Source organism: Haemaphysalis longicornis, unplaced genomic scaffold, assembly GCF_048455015.1.
Source record: "Haemaphysalis longicornis isolate Haplotype H1 unplaced genomic scaffold, Haemaphysalis longicornis Haplotype H1 scaffold_1, whole genome shotgun sequence".
In the NCBI taxonomy this organism is placed as follows: Eukaryota; Metazoa; Arthropoda; class Arachnida; order Ixodida; family Ixodidae; genus Haemaphysalis; species Haemaphysalis longicornis.
The window spans coordinates 370,808,476-370,827,478 of record NW_027526203.1 but is presented as its reverse complement, the minus strand read 5'-3'; the positions used below and the strand labels follow the sequence as shown (position 1 = coordinate 370,827,478).

The window sequence follows — 19,003 nt, the reverse complement described above, 5'->3', positions numbered from 1 at the left end:
ATGGCGTCCAAACTGCCAAATGAAATTGATATATTCACCGATACAAGCGTGACTCCCACACATATCGGTGCAGCATTGACATGTCCCAAACATCTGTCTTAACGGGCAAATATATCTCAACCGACACGATGGAACCGCATTAGAAGGAGAACTGAACGCCATAAGCAGCGCGATTAACCACATCTGCTACGAAATCGACTTTAAAACCACCGCCCAACGTGCGCATCTTGACAGATACATTCGCAGCAATCCGAGAACTACGAGAACCCCTTTCACTCAACACACTTGTTAACTTCATATTACTGCTTAAAGTACTACTAAAGAGCCACAAAGTGAACATCCGAATCGACTGGACACCAGGTTATGAAGAGGACAGCCAAGGAAACCAGGCCGCTCACGCAGCGGCGCAGGAAAGTCTTCACTTTATACCTATGCTGGTTTATACCTCGGCTACTTCACCTGCCCTACTCATCCAGCAGCGACTCAAGAAGCGCAATAAATGTCGGTACGAATAAGTGACACCACCTTGTTATGTCGCTAACATGCCCTCATTGACAAGAGCCGAAGAAGTATTCCTCAACAAGCTTTGCGCCAGTGCAGGTTACACCCCACATATTCAGAAGTGGACAAAGGGCCCCACAACACCCTCACCCCCACATTGTCCCTACTGTAACACGAACACCAAAGCAGACCTTCCCCACTCAATATGTGTATGGCCATTCTTCAATGCACATTATTCAGACACCATTCGACACATTGATCTAAACACCATGCACCAAGAAGCACATGCCGCATTAGATAAGTATTTATTGATCTAAATAGGCAAATTTGCAACCAAAAGTGGTCTGTCGCGAGTAGTCTGACGAACCACGACCCCGGCAAAGCCTCTGAACAGTCAGTGAATAGAAGAAAAAGTGCCTGGAGCTGAAGCAACCCGTGTAATCCCCACCTTCATATACCATTTTCCCCACCAAGCGGCTTTAGCCCTACCTTCCCCAAATAAAAGCTTTACTACTACTACTACTCCCAACCCCCATTCTGCGTTTCTTCGCGGTGTTGCCATGACAATTAGTACGCCTCCAAGCTCAAGATGGCGGCGACGTTGCTATGGCAATTACAACTCACTTTTGCCTGCCCAGGCTCACCAGGGGAGGATTTGGCGCTACTACCGTAATTAGGCGGGACGCTGGGTTGAAGGCTAAGATGCCGCCAACTGGTACAGTGTTCTAGAACTCTATAGCATAGGCATGGATTTACTGCCGCCTCTTCAGCGTAAAGGGCGGCCCTGGCACGGAAGGTATAAAAGAAACGACTGGAGGACAATAAAGCAGGGTCGACTTTGTCCACTCAGCCATGAGCTGAATAATCCGTCGCCATCGCCTTCGCTTTGCTGACGGCGGAACTCCGCTGCTTACTCGTCGCGCCGGCCGGTGCCCGTTCCGCCTTCGTCATTAGCGATTTTTAGGGCGCAGTCCTTTGGCGAACGCATCTGTGGTTTCGCGGAGGCGATGGCGTTGTAACCGAGCGAGCAAGGGCATGAAGGAAACGGCGGATAAAAATGCGCCGGAAGTGTAAGGAGAGGGCAGTATGCTGAGCAAGCACGAGACGCTCGTCGTAGTGTCTGCGAGGGTGTGACGGGGGGGCCGGCACGCGTGAGTGTGAGGTGGTGTTTTATTGAAATAGAAAGTGAAAAAAAAAAAAAAAAAAAACGTGGACTGGAGATATTTTGAACCCATTTGGGAGTTCACCAGCATACAACTCATTCCGGGGGAAGGGGAAAGGGGGAGGGAAAGTGGATAGGTGAGAACAAATGGGAGCAGAGAAGGAGGTAGAGAAAGAAAGATATAAGGAGTGCGTAAGGCTGACGGGCACGAACTCCATTCGGCGGGAAGCATTCCGACTTGTCCTGGCCTTCCTCGAGGAGACCAACCTCATCCAACGGCTGTAGCCACGCGCTGCTATGGCGCGATCTCTCTCGCTGCATCCCCCTCACACTTTGGGGATACGGTACTACTGCGGGCGTGGCAAATCTGAACCACGTGACATTTGCGTGGGAGGTTCCAACACGATTTGCAACAACATCGCGCTGCGAGACAACGGCAGAGTAGGGCGCACCGCCGTGAATTTGCTGATCACGCGATCACTTCCCGAGACGCAGCAGATATGCACCATGACCGAGAAGACTGCAGTTCGCGCTGCGCACTAATTTCGCATTGGGGAGTGTAGCAATCGTCAGTGCATTTTTTTTTCATCAACATGACAAAGACGTTTTCATCATTAATTTTCTAGCCGATGCCTCCTATTCCCCTGAAATATTCTGCAAATGGCACGCACCCCTCTCCACCACGAAAAGTGCTTCTCGCAAAGTACAGCAAACCTCCATAATCTTGTTTGGCACTACCCCGAAGTCTCTCGATACCACAATTTTTTACCGCCCTCTCTCGATCCAACGAGCTGTACCGACCCACATACTTAAGACACAAACACACGCACGCTCACTGCAATTTTTCACTAAAAGCGGTCTAGCACGAGTGGTATAGTGTAGGTCTACTACTGCACCGGATCTGGCCATCAACATCGCCTTCTTCGACTGCTCGAGCTCCTCTTGCAAGTTTCTGGGACACCATCCTCCGCTATCCGAGGCGACCACTGTCTGCAACGTCCCATACCACGTCGCATACAACGTCCCATACAACGTCCCATACCACCCTTCCCATAGCCTAGAGCCATCCTACCAATAAAAGTTGCAATAACAACCACCGCGGTTTTGCATAGTTTCACCGCATTTTTTCTTTGTCTATTATTTTTTCATCCACGCGCTATCGAACTCGTCGCGGTCAATGGGAAGTAATTGGACTCGTTTCTGAGATGACGGCTTCTCGCTCAATATTCCAACTAGCACTTGCGCTTTAAAAATCCTGATACGGCTGCTGATGCTGCTACGCTCGGTGCAAGAGCAACGCGGCTTCACACGATGCTTTCTTCTGGCGATCGATGCCTTTAAATCATAATCATAAGGCACCAAATGCATCTTACGCTGAAAACACCATGAAAATTCATTTACACTTGAACATTCAAACTATACTTCACGGGTACAGAAGCCAGAATATCGTCGTAAAAAGCACAGAATACAGTGCGCATGTGTTTGTTGGATTCTGTATTTATGTATGTACACACATTTCATCCGTGGCCGAAAGTGCATGCCACCAAACAGGCTTTTTTTAGACGTTTAGACGATTTGACGCAATCGGGCAGCATAAAAGCACAGACAGCACTTCTGTTTTGTACATACAACCTAATTTAGGATGCCTGCACAGTAACGCGTCAGGAACATTGCCTCAATGCCCTACGTTATTTCTGCCAATGTGCAATGTTGCTTCGAGGCTCGGGGCACTTCAGGTAAAGAAAGAAATTCTTGCAGTTTTTCAAGTTTTCGGCCGCAGTCAAATGGGAAATATAAATAACGAGTCGTGTTTCTTTTTTTTCGCGGTCGCGGCACCTATGCCGGCAGAAGTCACGTTGTTTACTGTCGGGTCCCTATTTTCTTTTATCTAAGCAGCTGCGGACGATTTATCTGTGTTCGCTTCGTGTCATATACCATGCCGCCCATAACTTTTGATGGAATACGAGGTGTATGCGGGCGCAGTTTTCTTGACTTTAAAAGAAAAAACCTAAAACTGAGAAATGGAGTGCGCGAAGTGTGGTGACCTAGCCTGCAAATTGTGAAATATTGGAGTCCTGCCAGGGGCAGTCCATTCCAGTACATCGGGCCAACCAAAGCAACATTGCGGCTGCTGTCATCAGGGAATTATGTTCAACCGAAACTCATTCGGCTGTCAACGGTTTTGAGATTTCCGCCATATGTCTTAGCCTAATATATATTACAGTTAGCCCTGGATATGTTTAATTCGCTTACTATAGTTCTGAGGTATATTCATCACAGCAGGCTGCTTGGCTGGTTTCAAGAAAGGAGTAATGCATAAAATACGGGCGGCCCGTTGCCATCCTTTAAAAGTGTTTGAAAGGCGATAAAAATGTGAAAGCCTGGGTCCTAGCTTACCTGCTACCCAATTCACGAGGTAAGGAAAAGGTTGACGCTTGACAAGTGCACGTTCTTAAATTTTTATTTAGTCTATTCTCAGTTCCCAGAGTGTGAAGAAATATTTATAGCTGGGGCAAAATTGCCACAAATACATGATGAGTGAATTTGCAGAGGCAAATTATAATTGGGAGGTCGTTAAGAGCGTAGACAATCCAGAAGCTGCAGGCCTAAAGCCTATCCCCAAGACCTTACGATAGGCGGACTTATAGTCTCGTACAATGTTAAACAGTCTCGTGTACACTTCTGGTCTCATAAAATGTTAAGCAGAAATGACATATGCATTGATTCTAATCTATATTTCCGGCCTTACAAACGTGCATGCAGGCGGCTTCTGGTTGAAAATGGTGTTATGTATTCCCCTGCGTAAAACAAGGACACTTCAGTTTACTTCGTTTGTAATGTACTTAGTGTATACATGCAGACTTCCGCATTGTATGACATCTTTTGGGAACTGTAAGGTATCAGGTTGTTCAATTCTAATCGGTATATATCGCATGCCCTTTGTTACGAGCGCACAAACGTACTTTTTGGGTTGCTTTTTGTTACGTGATTGAAAATGCACTTTTTGTGTTTGTATAAATTTGTGCATGACGTGCGATATGTGGAATGGGGCCTAAGGGGTCGACGTAAAGCCGAAACGCGCGGGCGCGAGTGCGGCACCGCGATGTTACGTGAGCAAAAGTTCTCGCAAGTTGGCGCGGCCGACGTAACGGACGCAATGGCGCCCGCTGGCGCGTCCAGGCTAAGGCTGTTGCCGGAGCGAGATGCAGCATGCTTCTTTCGCGCTGGCGATGCCAGCCTCATCTCCCAGAGCGCGTTGCGTCCGCGATTCAACACTACGCCGGTTGCAGGCGGTGGCTAGCTGACTGTTACGTGCTGCAGTGCAAGAAAACGAATTTGTGCATGCGTCGAGGCATTGCGGCATGGCGCGCTACATCATGCAGAGTATTTTCGTAAAGCGTTTGTTTTTAGTACTAACGAAATGTGACGAACCAGACGTTGCCGACCTCGACCACTGCTCCGGGCGTTGTATTCACAATACATACCCTGTAGAGCACCGCGTCCGCTTGGGGCACGTTGGGCAGCAGAAACCTACCTAAACCAGATGAAAAGCATCCCAAGTGAAATAATAACAAGCAAGATCAGCTTAAAACGGGCAAAACAACCCCAGTTAAAAAAAGGTAACCATGCATATGTGCTTACAGTAGCTATCCTTTGGTCAGATAGCTTAGGGACAATTGTAACCGACTTTAAGGGGACAAAACCACCTAAATAAAAAAAAAACTAAACCAATACCCACCTAACTACGGATAAAATCACCCTGATGTAAAAAAAAATATTCAAGAAAAGTAGCCTAAACCGACATAAAAGGGACCAAACCATTGAAGCGCACAAAACAAGAGCTGGAGAGAGAGAACTGAACGGCTGTGGAGGCGGTGACGCCATCTATCGGTCAAGTGGGGTACCTTAGCCTGGTGTGAGGAGTATCGGCGGACATGACAAACCCCTAAACAGCTTCCCTGTTAAAACAACAGGCCCTGTGGGATTGGGACCTGGCCCATATGGTTGCTATGCAGAAGCGTAACATCTGCACCACTAAATCGGCAGGCCTACGGTTGTACAAAAAAACACGTGTATGTAGGCTAAAACGTGCCTCTAATGGCGCAATGTATCATTGGTCTCTTGAGGTTTGAGTTGAGTTGGGGTGAACGACGGACGTGTGTTCCCAGCTCAGCGACGATGGCCCAGTCGACGAAAACGATAAGTCAGATTTTTTTTCTTTTTCTCTTAGGGAGGTAAGGCTGTAGAGCAAATACAAGTAAGGTAGTAATGGTGGTAGTACTGATTTAAGCACCTTTTTGAGAGCGCACCAACAAAGGAAGATGCTGTATGCAAGCATCGCACGGTCTTTGTCCTTTCTTTTCGAGCGTAGCACGTGCGGGAGAAAGCGGCAGTACTAACTTTGTGGACGGCAGTGAGGTAGCTCCGAAACATGGCGCCGAAGAAGCCGGGCGTTGCGTGCATGAGGTGCGAGCGGGAGTACCCACTCGAGGAGACAAGGTTCAATTCACTCGAGGCGGCGGAAGGGCAGGACTTTATGTGTAGGATGTGTGTGATGGAGTCGCACCTCGACCGGCTAGAGGAGGACAAGGAGTAGCTTAGGGTACAGGCTAACGAGTTGGTGGAGGAGCTAAAAACCGAAAGGCACCAGCAAGAGGTGCTAGAAGCAAAGCTAGCGCAGGTAGAGAGCGCACGTGTGAAGAGGGATGCCATTCCAGAAAGCAATGGCGTACGCCACGGGGCAAGCGCACTGAGTGTGCCTGGCTCCGAGGCGGGAAAACGGGAGGTCAAGGCCGCCACGCGTAAGGACGATGGAGGACGTGACAGCGCTGGTTACGGAGAGGGGCCTAACGCTGTCGTGGAAGAAGGAAAAAAACCGCCCCCGGGCAAGAGCTATGCAGAGACAGTCAGCGCGGAAACCCCGGGAAGAAAAAAAAAAAAAACAAAAAAAAACACCTGCGCAGCTAAAGGAGCCAAGGGGGCGTCCAGCCACCATTGTGGGCGATTCATTCATTTCATTTCATTTTTCTTTTATTTGTCAAATCATACAATACAAAGTATCATCATGCGAACATGCGCAAGGCAAAGCAGGTGATAACAAAAAAGGGTAGGGCAGGACCAGAGAGTTAAGGCTAGCCCGTTCCCCGGGAAAACGGTTAACGTAGTGATGACAAAGGCAATAGAGCAGGTGTGGGAGACAATGACAGGCAAGCACCTAGTGGTGATAATGGGAGGAGTAAACGACGTGTTTCAGGGAAGCAGGGGGCGAAGGGGGTCACTGAACTCGGGGCGATTTCGGACGACGTCCAGATCGTGGTCTGCACGGTACCGGAGGTTGAAGGTAGAAGAGGCCACGTAGCAAGGGCAGTGGTAGACGCGAACCGGGAAATTTGGACGCTCGCTAAAGCAATAAATTTTGAGTTGGTTGACCTCAATTGGTAAGTGCACCGTGCGGGCCGGGCCAGGCGTTTGTTAGAGACGGAGTACATTTCACTGAGCGTCTAGCGGAGCAGGTGGGGAGGCCACTAGCTGCGCGGGCGGCAGCTTTTTTAGGGGGGCCACGAGCATCCCGGAAGCTGTACTAAATAACAGGCACCGGGAAAATGTAGCAGAGGTAAGCGAGTGCGATCGAGGTCAAAAGTATAGCGCAAAATAAAGTGCCGAAGTTAGCACACAGGGCGCACAAAAGCTTAAAAAGGGGTATGGGATAGCAATACAGGCGAGCGAAGAGGCAAGCGACGTCCCCCCGGTGACGGACGCTTATCCGAAACATGTAAAAAGAATTAACCGAAAAAAAATCGAGGAGTGATTAAGCTTAACTATATAAACATGCACGGGGCAGATCACGGGAATAACGTTTAGAGCTTCACAGTCAACTGCAAAAAGAAAAAGTATACGCCTTTACAGAAACTTTTCTTCAAGATTTAGAAGAGCCCCCAGTAATGCGCGAATATATATGGCAGGAAAGGGGAAGGGGTCGGAATGCTTATTCAACAGGGAGCCAATTGGCACAGAGGAAACGAAAACTGGAAAGAACATATGTGGGTTAAGGGCTTGATAGCGGGAAGAGAAACGCTGATGGGAGGTGCCTATCTGTGGCGAGGGGACGATAGTGAGGTTAGAGAAAAGAATGAAAAACTTAATTCGCATTAAGCGGGTCCTCGATCAGTTAAGACAATCGGGAGAGGGGATTCTAGTGGGAGACATGAATGCCCACATTGAGGACCTGGACGGATACACAGACCGCAATGGCAAACTCGTACTGGATATGTGTGAAGAAGATAATCTTATTGGGGTAAACAGAGAGAATAAATGTGAGGGGCAAATTACTTGGAAACGAGGGGAAAAGCAGTCCAGTATAGACTACAGCCTCCTATCAGTAGGAGTGTATGAAAGGTTGACTTTAATGGGAATAGATGAAATAGGAGCCCACAGATTAGGAAGTGACCAGAAACCGATAACTTTGACTTTTGGAAAAATGGATGGCCAAAACCCGAAAACGGTGGTTCACGACTTGAAATTAAACGATCAGCAAATGGCTAATATTGCCAAAAGCCTGGAGACGGAAGTCGAGAGACAGCCTACGAAAGATTGGGAATGCAGCGAACTGATTGGTTTCATTTAAGGAAAGATAAGGAACGCAAAATAACCCAACTACTGGATAGGAAAAAGAAAGCGAAGAAGCTTGTAGAACAAGGAAAAAATTACGCCCACCTCCCATCGCGGGAACCCTGGTGTGATGCGACGCTGAGGGGGGGTTCAAGCGCAAGCGGAGAGCAACCGTCGACCGAAAGGCCGCCGGATAGCGGCACACCGGTTATATGCGCAGCGCGCCCGAAGGAGAGGAGACCGCGGAGAGAGAGAGTACTGCACATGCGCAGCACCGCGCGCAGCGCCGCCCACCGGCGGAGTGAGAGCGCGCTGGGCCGCACACCCGCAGATGTTGAGAGAGAGTGTTCGCTCTCACCTGGGCACGCGCCAGCGCCAGTGCGTCTGCCGCGGCTATGACGCAACACAATCCAACACAATTCACTTTAATCCAATCCAATCCAATCCAATCCAATCTAAGCCAGTCCAAGCCAAGCCAAGCCAAGCCAAGCCAAGCCAATCAAATCGAATCCAATCCAATGCCCCTCGCGAGAAAGTGTTCGCTATCGGAGAGGAGAGGGGGTGAGCGGAGGAGAGTGCGGACGCCGACGACGACGACGGACGCATGCAGGAAGGACAGGACCGCCGACAAGAGATGCTCTCAGCGTCGCATCTAATAAAGAAAGCTATAACAAAAAGGCAGCAAGCATCGAGAGAGCACAGGGAGGCCAAGCGAGTGGGAATGCAAGCAGACAAAATAACTTTGAAGTGGAATTGGTACCGCCTAAACAAGCTGGAAGTACAAAAATTTGTATAGCAAAATAGTAAACGAGAAAGTGATCAATGGGTCTGTAATATACGGGCAAAGGATAAAGGCGCCCCGAGAAAGCTTTGGAATCATGTAAAGGAACTAAGGAAAAAGACCAAAGAAAGGTACACCTCCGGCGCCGCACACGTGCTCTAATTTCACCGTGTGCTGCCACCCTCCCCCCGGGTCTTACCCGTGCTGAGGAGGTTGCGCTTAGGAGGATCCGGGTGGGGGTGGCCTTTATTCCCGCCGTGACCCGCCAGTGGCCTCACTTCAAAGATTGTTTTACAGACCACGGTTGCCCAGTTTGCCACCGCAGTGATGCAATAGCTGACATACACCACTTGCTTAGGTCTTGCCTCGCTTTGCGTCCTACGAGACCGCGACATCTAGCGGCGACGGGCCTCCGCGTAAACGACGCATCCGCATACAACGCATGTATATATGGGCCCCATCATCGTTCCCTTCTAGACTTTATACGCGAAGCGAAAATTCTCATGTTCATCTAACAAAATTTCCTCACCATCAACTCATATGCCTTATCTATGCCCTGTGGCAAAATAAACGCTCTAAAAAGTACAAGGTCATGTCATAAACGGTGAAGGACAGGTACTATATGGGAAGAGGCGGTATTTTACATTCGATCGATGGTACAAGAAAAGTTCAGAAGAATGGAGAGAGGACTACAGCGTTTAGAGAGTGCGGAAACTGATGTGCGTACAGATAGAGAGCTAAAGTTGGAGAATATAAACTGGAAAAAAGCCGAACAAAATGTTCCGGCTAGTACGGCAACAGGGACGGATGAAATTCCTATTGGCGGTGAGCGCGAACACAGGCGGCGCTGCGAAGCGCGCCTCCGTGACGTCAGCTTAGGGATTCTCGCATTTGTCGTCTGCTTCACTCAGGATCGCTCTCCCTGCTGTTTCTTTGCGGTCGGTCAACGTCTGATGCTTGTCCGCACCAGAATTGGCGTGTGGGTAACTTTTTATCATAATAATAGGCTTAAAATCGCATACACTAGCTCATGGTGTCAATTAAAGTATAGTTTTGGATACCGCTACGGCAGAAACATTGCCGGCGCCTGTGCGGAGCGCGAAGAGTTGGAGCTAGGCGTTAGCTTCTGATGTAAGCATTCGAACAAAAGGAACAGTCAGCTGCTAATAACCGACAACAGCGAAAATGGAAGACCAAAACAAATTCTAGGCCTTCAGGGCTGTCGGCTTTGGCAGAAGGCATCACGATTCTCGGTAATCATATGTAAGGTAAAACAGTTTTTGCAACCTTGCCGAACGCTCGCACGCGTTTTGTCACACCACTTTACGTTTGTTTTCAAGGCATGAAAGTTTACCGACATGCACTATAGACTGCAAAACCTGTAGGTTGAGTTCCAAATAACCCAGTGTGTATATACGCGCGTGCTGATTCTATACCAGTCATCTAACCAGTATGGAGGTTTATTGAGCAAAACGAGTCACGTCTTCGTTAAATTTATAGTAACACATATATGTTTGTTAAGACTTGGAGGGATATTTCGGAACATTTTGCACAGCCATACCTTCCCGATATTCGGATATGCGTTATAGGAAAACTGCACTCAAGAGGAGGGAGAGGAGTAAGGGGAGGAGGGGAAAACTTTGTTTAACAATTAAATCGATCTGGTTAGTGGGCCGGGTCCTCAGTCCAGGACAAGAGAGTAAAAGTAATTTTCTTCAAATCATAGGATGCCATCCCGAGTAAAATAGGATTTGTTCTTCGCGCCTGGAAGGGTTGAAAAGCAATAATGAGCTACTTGGAATTCTTCTTCGGTTTCGAGTCTTGTAATATATGCAGGTATACTATTTATTACGTTAGTTAGCGAGTATATCATGCCTTCAACACCGTAATCATGTCATCATTGTTCGAGTTGAGAGTCAGTTCGTTATGATAACGATATAATTACGACAGAAATTCGGAGCACAAAAGCCGCCTTCGAGTAGTGTGGACCACGTTGTTAGGGCGCGATCGCGGTGGCGTAGCACAAACTTTCGTATTGTATTTTTATGTGAATAAACAAAGCACGCTGCGGATATTCACCTTCTTGCACGCAGCCGTAATGAAAGCCAATTTGTGAAGAAGGGAATGTATGCCATACAAAATGAAGGAAATATCCACACGACCTTTGTGAGGCTCCCAAACATCCAGAAACCTCCTAATAAGAAGTTGGTGACGGCGGAGAAAAATTAATGCGTTGGGCAGAAAAAAAGCAAGAAACATTAATCCGATACAAGACAACAACGAAAGAAACAGAAGAAAGCCGTTTTAGTTCCTGCTGTGCGATGAGCGTGTAGAGGCCGCTGCTTGGTACGTAGTATTAGACTGTTGAGTCTTCATAGGAGCATCTAAAAAATACTGCAGGGAAGCCTACGCATTTTGAATACTTATCGAGAAGCTCTGACAGCTGATCCTCGCGAATAAGCAAGAAAGGACGAGTTACACACGATCTTATGACCGATACTCTGAAGAAAGTTGTTCTCTATCTCTTCGTGTGTTGCAAACTTGTGGGGGATACAGCTTAGAATTATTCAGATGCGTCAGAAGCTGGCAAAATAACTGAGTCGCTAGAAATACGCTTTTTATCGCACTACAGCAACGAAGCGGGCGATTTCTAGCCCAGGCACTGTTGCCCCTCACAAGCGGAGTGTAGCAGACGACAGCGGCGTGAATCCCTAAGCCGACGTCAGAGCCAGGGGGCGCCACTCAAAGATCTCACCGCCAATACGGCTGGTCAATTAACCTACTTGGCCCAAAAAACAAAGCACAACTGATTCGAGCAATCTAAAAAGTGATAAAAACTAAGCAGGTACCGGACGATTAACGTAAGAGCAAGATGAAGATGATCTATAAAGATAAAGGAGACAGGGCTGATGTCAACTCGTACAGGCCTATTACAGTTACGTAAGTGGCATACAGGCTGGCAATGCAAGCCATAAAAGTGAAACTACAGGCGTGGATAGAGGGGAACGGTATTCTGGGAGAACTACAAAATGGATTCAGACGAGACTGGCGCTTTGAGGACAATTTATTTGTCCTAACTCAATGTATAGAAGTGTCAATAGCTCGAAAGCGACCACTACGGACAGCATTTCTCGATATAAAGGGAGGCTACGACAATGTAGATAGAGAACTTCTTTGGAGCATACTTGAGCGGGAGGGATTAGCCCAGGAATTTATACAACTTTTGCAGGGAATTTACAATGAGAGCGAGGTGCAAATTACCTGGGAGGACCTAAAGTGCACCGAACCGGTAGTCACAAATAGAAGTTTAAAGCAGGGTTGTCCTCTGTCGCCACTGCTGTTCATACTGTACATGTCAAGACTAGAAAGAAAGCTTGAATACAGTAAAATAGGTTTCAATCTGTGTTATAGCCGCAAAGGGCAGGAAGTCGAACAGCATATCCCGGGACTGATATATGCAGATGACATAGTACTACTAGCAGATAGCAAACAGTGTCTGCAACAGATCACAGATATATGCGAGGAAGAAGACACTGAACTGGGGTTACAGTTTAGCACAGCAAATTCGGGAGTTCTGGTGTTTAATGACGACGCCCGTAACAAAGCGGTATTCGTTCAACAAGCAGCACTACCGCGGGTAACGAAATACAAACATTTGGGCATATGGATAAACGAAGGTCGGACGTATCTAAAAACTCATGAGGAACATTTAAGAATGAAAGGCAAAAGAAACGCCTCTATCTTGAAGCACAAAGCATTATGGGGATATAACAATTATGAAGTAGTGAGAGGAATCTGGAAGGGTGTAATGGTGCCGGCACTCACCTTTTCAAACGTAGTAGTGTGTGTCAAATCAGAGATTCAATCAGGGCTAGAAATAAATCAAAGAGCGGTAGGTCGATTGACATTAGGAGCACAAAGTAAAACGAGAAATGATGCAGTACAGGGAGACAAAGGATGTGCCTCCTTTGAAGTGAGAGAAGCTAAGAGCAAAATAAGTTTTGAATAGCGACTTAAAAATATTGATGGCCAGAGATCGGCGGCCAGAGTGTTACGGTATCTTTACATGAAAACCGTGTACACACAGAGGAAGAAAAGAACCAGAAGGCTGAGGACAAACTATATAAAACCTGGAAGCGCACGGGAAACGACCAAGGCAATAAAAATGACGTGAAAGAATCAGACACAACGACCTGGAAAAAGAGGATGGACGCAAAGAAGTCCTTAGACATATACAGAATCAGGAAGCGGGGATCACGAGGGAAAAGTTCTTTGATAATACCACTTATAGCGCGGTAACAGCTAATTAACACTAATTAACACTAATTGCACGTTCTCAACAGCAAATCCGCCGCTGGTCCCGACCGGGTTACGGATAGAGCGCTGAAAAGTCTTAACGAAGCGGTCATCGAGAACCTCACGGGATACTTCAACAAATGCTGGCGAGCCGGGTCACTGCCCCGGCAATGGAAAGCTGCCAAGACCATCTTGATTCCCAAACCGGGCAAGGCACCCAACATTGAGAACCTCCTGACGATCTCGCTTACATCCTGTGTGGGCAAACCGTTGGAGCATGTTCTCATGAACAGGTGGCAGAGGTACCTGGAAGATTCGAGGCTTTACCCAAACACCGTCATCGGGTTCCGAAACAAGCTCGGAACTCAGGACGCCATGATACAACTAAAAAATGAAATCCTCGATGACACTACCAACACGCAAGACAACCGAGCCATCTTGGGTTTAGACCTGCAGAGTGCTTTTGACAAAGTGAGTCACTCTGCAATCCTGGCCCAGGTGTCGCGGCTAAACATGGGCAAGAGAACGTATGCGTACATCAAGGATTTCTTGACGGGGCGGACCACCGAGGTCAACGCCGGGGACCTGCGGCTCAGAGAAGAAGCTCGGCAGTGTCGGGACCCCCCAGGGTCCGGTCATTTCGCCATTACTTTTCAACCTTGTAATGACTGGGGTGGCCGAGCGGCTCTCGCGAGTCGCGGCGATCCGACACACCATTTATGCCGATGACATAACGCTATGGGTTCAAGGTTGAAGCGACGGACACATCGAGGGTGCATTGCAAGAGGAGGTTGATGCTATCGAGGAGCAGCTGGACGGGTCCGGGCTCGTCTGCTCTCCAAGAAAGTCCGAGCTGTTGGGGATTCCACCGAAAGGGGCAGCTAGGAAGGCGAAAGGAAACGATCCTGCGAGAGAGCCAGAGCAAATCAAGATCAGGATAAGCGGCGGTCACACGATCCCGGAGGTAGAGAAGATCCGAGCGCTGGGTATGCTGATTGAGCGCAAACGAGGGAACGGCGAGACGGTGAACCGTCTCGCGGCCAAAGTCACTACGGCAATTCGCCTCATAAAGAGGGTGTCAAACAGAAAAGCAGGCATGAAGGAAGAAAGTCTGACCCGGCTAGTGCAATCCTTCGCTATAAGCCACATTACGTACGTTGCTGCTTTCCACAACTGGAGGCAATGCGAGCGTAATAAGATCAACGCGCTCATGCACAAAGCATACAAGGCAGCACTCGGACTCGGAGCAGCGCGGAAAAGTTCCTGGCCCTGGGAGTGCATAACACTTTGGAAGAAATCGCCGAGCTCGTGCGGCTATCGGAAACAAGAACGGGCAGACAAGTGCTGCGTGACCTAGACCTGGAGCCAAAGGAAGGGGGACCCGGAAATACAGACGTGCCTGGTCCAGAAGCAATTAGCAGACGGTTGCGGGTATGTCCTGTGCCAATAAATATGAACCCCGAGTTCAACAAGGAGCGCCGGGCGGCGAGGGCCAAGGCGCTCATCGATCTCCATGCCAAAGACAGGGGTGCTGTGTTTGTGGATGCGGCAGAGTATACAGATGGCAGAAGGGCATTCGCCGCAGCAGTTGTAGGGGCAGCGACCGGTGCAACACGGACGGCGGCGAGTGTGCGGACTCGAGCGGCGCATCGAGCAGAGGAAGTGGCCATTGCCCTAGCCATCGCCGACCCCGAGTGCACGACTGTGCTCTGTGATTCTAGGACGGCAGCGAAAAACTACTCCAGAGGAAGAGTGTGTGGTGAAGCCGCACGTGTGTTGCGTGCGGTCGATCTCACGACTGAAAGTCGGTGTGTGGTGATTAAGTGGTTTCCGGAGCACATGGGCAGTGATGTGCCGGATCGCGGCAACGCAAACCACAACGAGACGGCGAACGCGGCGGCGCGAGGACTAACCAACCATGCCGCTGCTACTGCGGTCGACCCGATGTGGTGGTGGGAAACCAAGGACAGGATGACCTCTTACAATGAAATCGTGAAGTGGTACAGACTAGATAGAAGGACTATGCCGCCACCTCATCCGGGCTTGACCCGAAAGGAAGCAGTAATATATCGACAACTACAGACAGGGTCGTTACTCACCCCGGTGCTGATGAAGCACATATGTCCGAGTGTTTATGTAAGTGAACTTTGTTTTGTGTGCCGAAAGGACTGCGGCTCACATCCTTTGGGACTGTGCCAAGAACCCGCACCAAGCTACAACGATGACAACGATCCCGCCGCGGCTCGAGGCCGCAATGCGTTGCTACGATCAAGAAGTCCACGCCCAGGCCATCCAGCAGATCTCGGCGGCCCTCGAAAGGCAACGACCGAGCGAAACCGGAGGGAGGCTGCCACCCCAAAACAGGGGCAGGCGCAGTCGACCAAAGGGAGTAGTGAGGCCGTGGCCGGAGTAGAGGCGCCACAGCCGCGAAGACGTCATGGCCGCGTCACGGTGACGCCTTCCTTACATGGGACGGCTAATCGTTCTGCAGGCAGTTTTAATAAAGTTTTAATAAATGAGTTTTAATAAATGAGTGAATTGCTTTTTAACGCCCGGACTTGTTGCTTGCGGACAAAAACTTTTATCCGCGAACCGATACACGAAAAACTGTGCGCAGGTTGCGGCAGGGAGCCAGAAACCATGCGACATATTGTAACGGAGTGCAAAGGTATCCGTCCAGTCCTCAGTGAGAAAGACATCCAGCTTCCAGAAGCCCTTGGCTTTAAGGTTAACGGAAAAGTGAACTGGGCAGCAGTAGAGGTTAGTAAAAGAAGGCTAGAATGTTGGTGGGAAAAGATCAGAGAACAAACAATCTGGGAAGACATGCGAACATAAAAGTCAGACTAGCACAAAAAATTCCATGAAGGATTTTTTTTTTTGTGAGGTGATTGTACTTTGGCGTTAAGACTAAGGTCGCTGTGCAACGCCACCCCGTTACAAAGGGGAAGCCGCTAAGCATCATCATAATCTCTACGGGATATAAAATCTGAATTCGCTGCAGGGCGTGGTGGCTTCGCCGGACAACTTCGTTTAATTTGGACGAATTAGCCTTTGGTTACTCACTCAGCTTCATTCCAGCGACGAAAGACGTATTTTTGGAGAAAAACCGCTAGAAATATAAAAAAAACAATTTCGTGCAACAGTGCCGTAACACAGGCTGGAGTGAGGTAATGCATGGGCCAGCACTGAATACTTATCAGTGTGTTAACTACACGTTAGCACTAAAGTGGCGTGATCAAACGGAACAGAGGCCCCACTACAACCTCCCAGCACATGTTTCTTGGCGGCGGCTTTAAGGCCAACTGCACTGAAAATTTCGACAATTTGAAAACCCCATTGCCATGTAGTCTACCTAAGAAGACTGCAAGATACAAAATATGCCTGCTGAAATGCCCGCATGCACGGCGCCAATGGCCAGCAGAAGTCTGCGATTTTGAAACCGAAATTGAGAAGAGCGCGCCCATACGGCCAGGCTGAAGGGACGCTGCAGCCGGCGAGCAGGCCGAGAGAACGGCCGGCCACCCAGAGTAAACCTGCGCACAAACGCTTGGAGCTTGACCGTTTCTCCTGGCTGGCCGGAAGATGAACGACGTGGCCGGCCGCAATGTCACTTCCTCTTCATGGCTGTTTGCGCGATCCTCCGGTAGGTGTTAGCGTCGATTGCGACGGAGCTATTTTAAACGTTTACGTTTCTAACTGTTTAACAACGCATTGGACGGGTCTACTAATCACGTCCCAGTTGGTTTGGGGTGCATACATTACGCGCAAAATAAATTTATCCGAGGTTAAATGTGAGTGCAGCTGGCCTTAAAAGTCGGTGGCAGCCTATCGCACAGACAGCATTCTGTGACATCACAGAGAAATCACCGGGAAGTATCTGGGAAGTCGCCACTGCTTCATCTGTTTTCTTCAATATCGCGATTAATATTTCAAATTTTGCAATAAATTGTCGTCATTGTTATCTGGAGAATGTAATTCTGTTAATGAAACAAACTTGCAATTCATCTTCATGAACCCTTCAGTACGCCGTAACACGTGCTCGTTCTTGACACACGTGTCATGGAAGCGTTGCCGTGTATCTAAGCATGGCGCACTTCAGTTTTTCTCATCGCTGAGTACCATAACTGTATCGCGCTCCGCGCTAAAATAGGAAGCTTAAGCGTCTTCCAATTTTTCAATCACCCTAAATTGATAGGTAACGTCAGGAGCCTCAGTCCAACAGCCTTTGGGTTCAAGGCTTCTTTTGTACGGCATTAAAAAAAGGAATGCCATGTATCGAGTTGTTTAATACCTGAAAATATACTCTGGAGTTATAAATTGTATTGCAGTTTACAAATGTGCCGGTGGTTCCCGTTTTACAAGCAGAATATATCGACAGAAATGTTTTTATGAATACATTAGGGTTTTTAACCGGGCCCTGAGTTCACAGCGTTCGCCCGAACAGCAATATCCCGTATTTTTGACCCTCGCGTCCGAATGGTCACACTCCTTAGTTGTGACCAATCAATAAATAAGAAATAAACTAAATCAATAAATAATAAGTAAAGCAAGTAAGTCAGCAAGCGAGCACCCAAGTCGGTGAGCGAGCGAGCGAGTGAGTGTGTGTGTGGGTGAGTGGGTGGCATTTGGTAAAGGCACTCGATTTATCCACAGTTGAGGTGAACTAACTATTCATGACCATGATGTCGAATTTGGTGTTGAGGCGTTCTTACGTAGAACGAACGTATCTTTCCATATAAACCGTCAACGAACGTATAAACCATATCTTTCCGAGCCGCACTTTGACTGGACGTGCACTCTGACTGCTTCCTCTATTCTGCCTTGAAGGTTTACTTTCGGTTTCGGGTGGGGGGGGGGGGGGGAGGTTAATGATGCCTGGGCCAATTATAAGAACGAGAGTTTTTTTTTTTCAACTCTTCCTTCGCCCTGAAAAAAAAGGACCCTTCAAATGAAAACCCGCGTAGAGCTCCAGTTGTATTTGCAGAATTAATCCGTTATAAATCACCCACAATACAGTCCTGGTTCGGGGTATTAAAAATAATATCTCAGGAGGACCTCATATCCCTCAACGAGAAGTAGCTAGCGGGTGGATTTGAGAAGCATGTCATTGCAGCCCATGAGTTCCTTCACTCTCCGTGTGCTGCGCGTGTGCAGATAAAATGCGGCGCAGGGAGATGACGCAATTCTCGAATTAAAGAAAGAAGGTGCCCTGTTTCTGAAAATGTTCAGGCCACTCGTCCCTTAGGGTAGCGGTCAGGCTAAAACAAAAAGTGTGCACGTGATTAACCTCAATGACAACATGAACTATGCACTCACCTCATCCCGTGGTACGTCGAGGGCAGGGCTGAATAGCATGACCTCGCAGTACTCCCAGAGCAGCACCGCCAGAAAGGAGGCATTCCCGAGAGCAACGGGACATCCTGCGCCCGCAATGCCTGCCAGCATCTCGGCCAGTGTGCGATAGAGATGGTCCACAACGTAGGGTGGCCTCGCCTTTCTTCCCGGTGGGGGAGGAGTTCCTCGCGCCTGATGAACCACTGGCTGCAGGACTGCAGCAGGAGCTCTGCGAAGGCGGTGTGGGGCCGTCCCTGCAAAGTGTGGCCGCACTTGCGGGTTTGGACGGATGGGCAATGCTCAGGATTCAATAATACCTA

The 19,003-nt window shown here is 48.7% G+C and overlaps 1 protein-coding gene across 1 annotated transcript; it reads left to right on the top strand.

Moving 5' to 3' along the window:
• The first annotated feature begins 6,095 nt into the window (after window positions 1-6,095).
• On the top strand, window positions 6,096-18,507 carry LOC144160455 (uncharacterized). The gene is made up of 3 exons (XM_077691777.1): window positions 6,096-6,256; window positions 13,643-13,978; window positions 18,504-18,507. The coding sequence occupies exons 1-3, from the start codon at window positions 6,096-6,098 to the stop codon at window positions 18,505-18,507; spliced, it is 501 nt and encodes a 166-aa protein (XP_077547903.1).
• Window positions 18,508-19,003: the final 496 nt, after the last annotated feature.